At 36.4% G+C, this 2,973-nt stretch overlaps 1 protein-coding gene across 2 annotated transcripts in view; it reads left to right on the top strand.

The window, feature by feature from the left end:
- Positions 1–1,673, top strand: part of pld1a (phospholipase D1a) — a 95,340-nt gene extending 93,667 nt beyond the window's left edge. For both annotated transcript variants that reach the window (XM_061969223.1, XM_061969222.2), the window contains exon 26: positions 1,011–1,673. In XM_061969223.1, coding sequence (XP_061825207.1) covers positions 1,011–1,235 — 225 coding nt within the window. In that variant the 3' untranslated portion in view covers positions 1,236–1,673. The remainder of the gene's footprint in view (positions 1–1,010) is intronic.
- Positions 1,674–2,973: the final 1,300 nt, after the last annotated feature.

Here is a 2,973-nt window from a genome sequence, read left to right as displayed (position 1 = left end):
CACAGGATTTCTGCGGGGCCTCAAAAAGCACTGAAAGTCATTTGATGGATTTTGCAAAAATGAAGTCCTTAAATGTCATTAAAAAGCATTGAATTAAAGATGCTGACTTTGACACTTTCACCCTAGAACATGTCTTGGCCACTAATACACCCCCATTACATCACACATGCTGACTTTGACACCTTCACCCTAGAACATGTCTTGGCCACTAATACACCCCCATACCATCACACATGCTGACTTTGACACCTTCACCCTAGAACATGCCTTGGCCACTAATACACCCCCATACCATCACACATGCTGACTTTGACACCTTCACCCTAGAACATGCCTTGGCCACTAATACACCCCCATTACATCACACATGCTGACTTTGACACTTTCACCCTACAACACTTCTTTTCCTCTTTGGTCCACAGTTTACAAAAACAATTTGAAATGTGGACTCGTCAGACCACAGAACACTTTTCCACTTTGCATCAGTCCATCTTAGATGAGCTCAGGCCCAGCCAAGCGTTTCTGGGTGTTGTTGATAACTGGCTTTGGCTTTGCATAGTAGAGTTTTAAGTTGCACTTCCAGATGTAGCGACAAACTGTAGTTACTGACAGTGCTTTTATGAAGTGTTCCTATTTATGCCCATGTTGACTATATTGACTGCATCCTTGCTGGTGGAAGTTTATTGTCCATCATAAATCATGCCTGGATAGTAGAGGGATGAGGATGTATGTCGGTACACTTTGACAGCCAATTTAGACTACATACCTTACATATAGACTTACAGCATGTATATAAAAGTTTAATGGAGGTGTTTGGATGTTTTTGAAGGGCTTTATGAGTAGAACAGAGCGGCTCCCATGAATGTTCTTATCTTTTTCCTTAGTTGGAAACAGCAACTTTCTTTAAAGTAGTAGTTTGGACAACTCTGGTGTAGTACGTGGTGGTTGTCTCCATCTCTGCAAGGACCTAAGGCTCCGTCACCAAACATTGTGTCCTGGTGGTCCCACAGGTGTTCCGCTGCCTCCCGTCCTCGCTGGTGCGCAACATGTCGGAGCTGGAAGAGTACCAGTCCAAGCCCGGTCTGGCCCAGACGGACCTGGCCCGGGCCCAGGAGGAGCTGCGGAAAATCCGAGGCTTTTTGGTGCAGTTTCCCCTGGACTTCCTGTCCGAGGAAAACCTCATGCCCTCCGTGGGCACCAAGGAGTCCATGGTGCCCACGGAGATCTGGACGTAGGACGACACCAGGGACTCTACTGGACTTGTTGGGGGCCAAGGAGGCGAGAAGGGACCATGGTAACACTAAGATGGTGACACTGTACGTGGTCCTCATCCCCGTTGGAACTCTTTCACTGTCTTCAGCACACTCTGGTGCCTTCGCTGCCTTCCGTCCCGTCTGAACGCCATCAAACCGAAAAAGTCTATTTTAGCAGTTTTTGGTGAAAGCTCCCAAGGTGAAGTTGGCAGAATTGACAAATATTCCAGCCAGCAGGTTTGGATTATTTAACTTCTCTCACATAATAAGTGATGAAAGTATATTTGAGGGACTTGTGTTCAATTCTAACCCAATAAATATGCTAGAAGAGGGCTCCCCAAACTATGGCCCGCGGGCCAGATACGGCCCGCCAACGTCCAAAATCCGTCCCAAGTAAAAAAAAAAAACTTTTTTAAATGTATTTTTATTATATATATATATATATATATATATATATATATATATATATATATGTATATATGTGTGTGTATATATATGTGTGTATACATAAATGTATATATATATATGTGTGTATATATATGTGTATATGTATATATATATATATACAGTATGTGTGTATATATATGTGTGTGTGTGTATATATATATGTATGTATGTGTATACATGTATATATACACGCACATATATATAAATATATATATATATATGTGTGTGTGTGTGTGTATATGTATGTGTGTGTGTGTGTGTATATATGTATATATATGTGTGCGTATATTTATATATGTATATGTGTGTATATATACATGTATACACACATATATATATATATATATATATATATATATATATATATATATATGTGTGTCTATATATGTGTGTATACATGTATATACACACACACACACACACACACACATATATACTGTATATGTATATGTATATATATATGTGTGTGTGCATATATATATATATGTATATATACACACACATATATATGTATATGTGTGTATATATATATATATATATATATATATATATATATATATATATATATATATATATATATATATATGTATATGTGTGTGTATATATGTATACATATGTTAGGTCAGGAAAAACTACAAGCAGGTTTCACTGCTCTTCAGGGGATTTTTTTTTTAAATCTGCGAAACAGGCTTGTAGGGATGAAATAGCCTCTGTGTTTTTTCCTGACCTAAAGTATATTCTGCTCTACCCCGGTATTGAGCACTGTATAACGGATAAAACACAGAAACCTTGACTATATATACATATATATATATATATATATATATATATATATATATATATATATATATATATATTTATTTTTTTTAAATTTTTTTTGAAGTATTTATTTCAATTAAAAAAAAAAGGTGTGTTGTTGTATTGTGCAGGTTTGAAATAAATACTTCAAAAAAAAAAAAAAAAAAAAAAAAATATATATATATATATATATATATATATATATATATATGCGGCCCCCAGGTCAAAAAGTTTGTGGACCCCTGTGCTAGAATATAACAATAACTGACTTTTCAGACAGTGCTTTTGTTTGGTTTGGATTATTTGAGTTATGATGCAAGAAAAAAGTCCTAATAGTTCATTCAAAAAGTCCATTTTAGAAGTTTAGGGTGAAACTTGGGATGGCGAGGAGAGCAGAATTGACAAATATTCAAGCCAGCAGACAACATTTAGGTTTGCATCATTGAAGTGATGTCACCTAATAAGTCATATTTGA

Source organism: Nerophis lumbriciformis, linkage group LG08 (assembly GCF_033978685.3).
Source record: "Nerophis lumbriciformis linkage group LG08, RoL_Nlum_v2.1, whole genome shotgun sequence".
Classification (NCBI taxonomy): domain Eukaryota; kingdom Metazoa; phylum Chordata; class Actinopteri; order Syngnathiformes; family Syngnathidae; genus Nerophis; species Nerophis lumbriciformis.
Note: the sequence above shows the minus strand (reverse complement) of the source record. Positions and strands in the feature narration are given on the sequence as shown.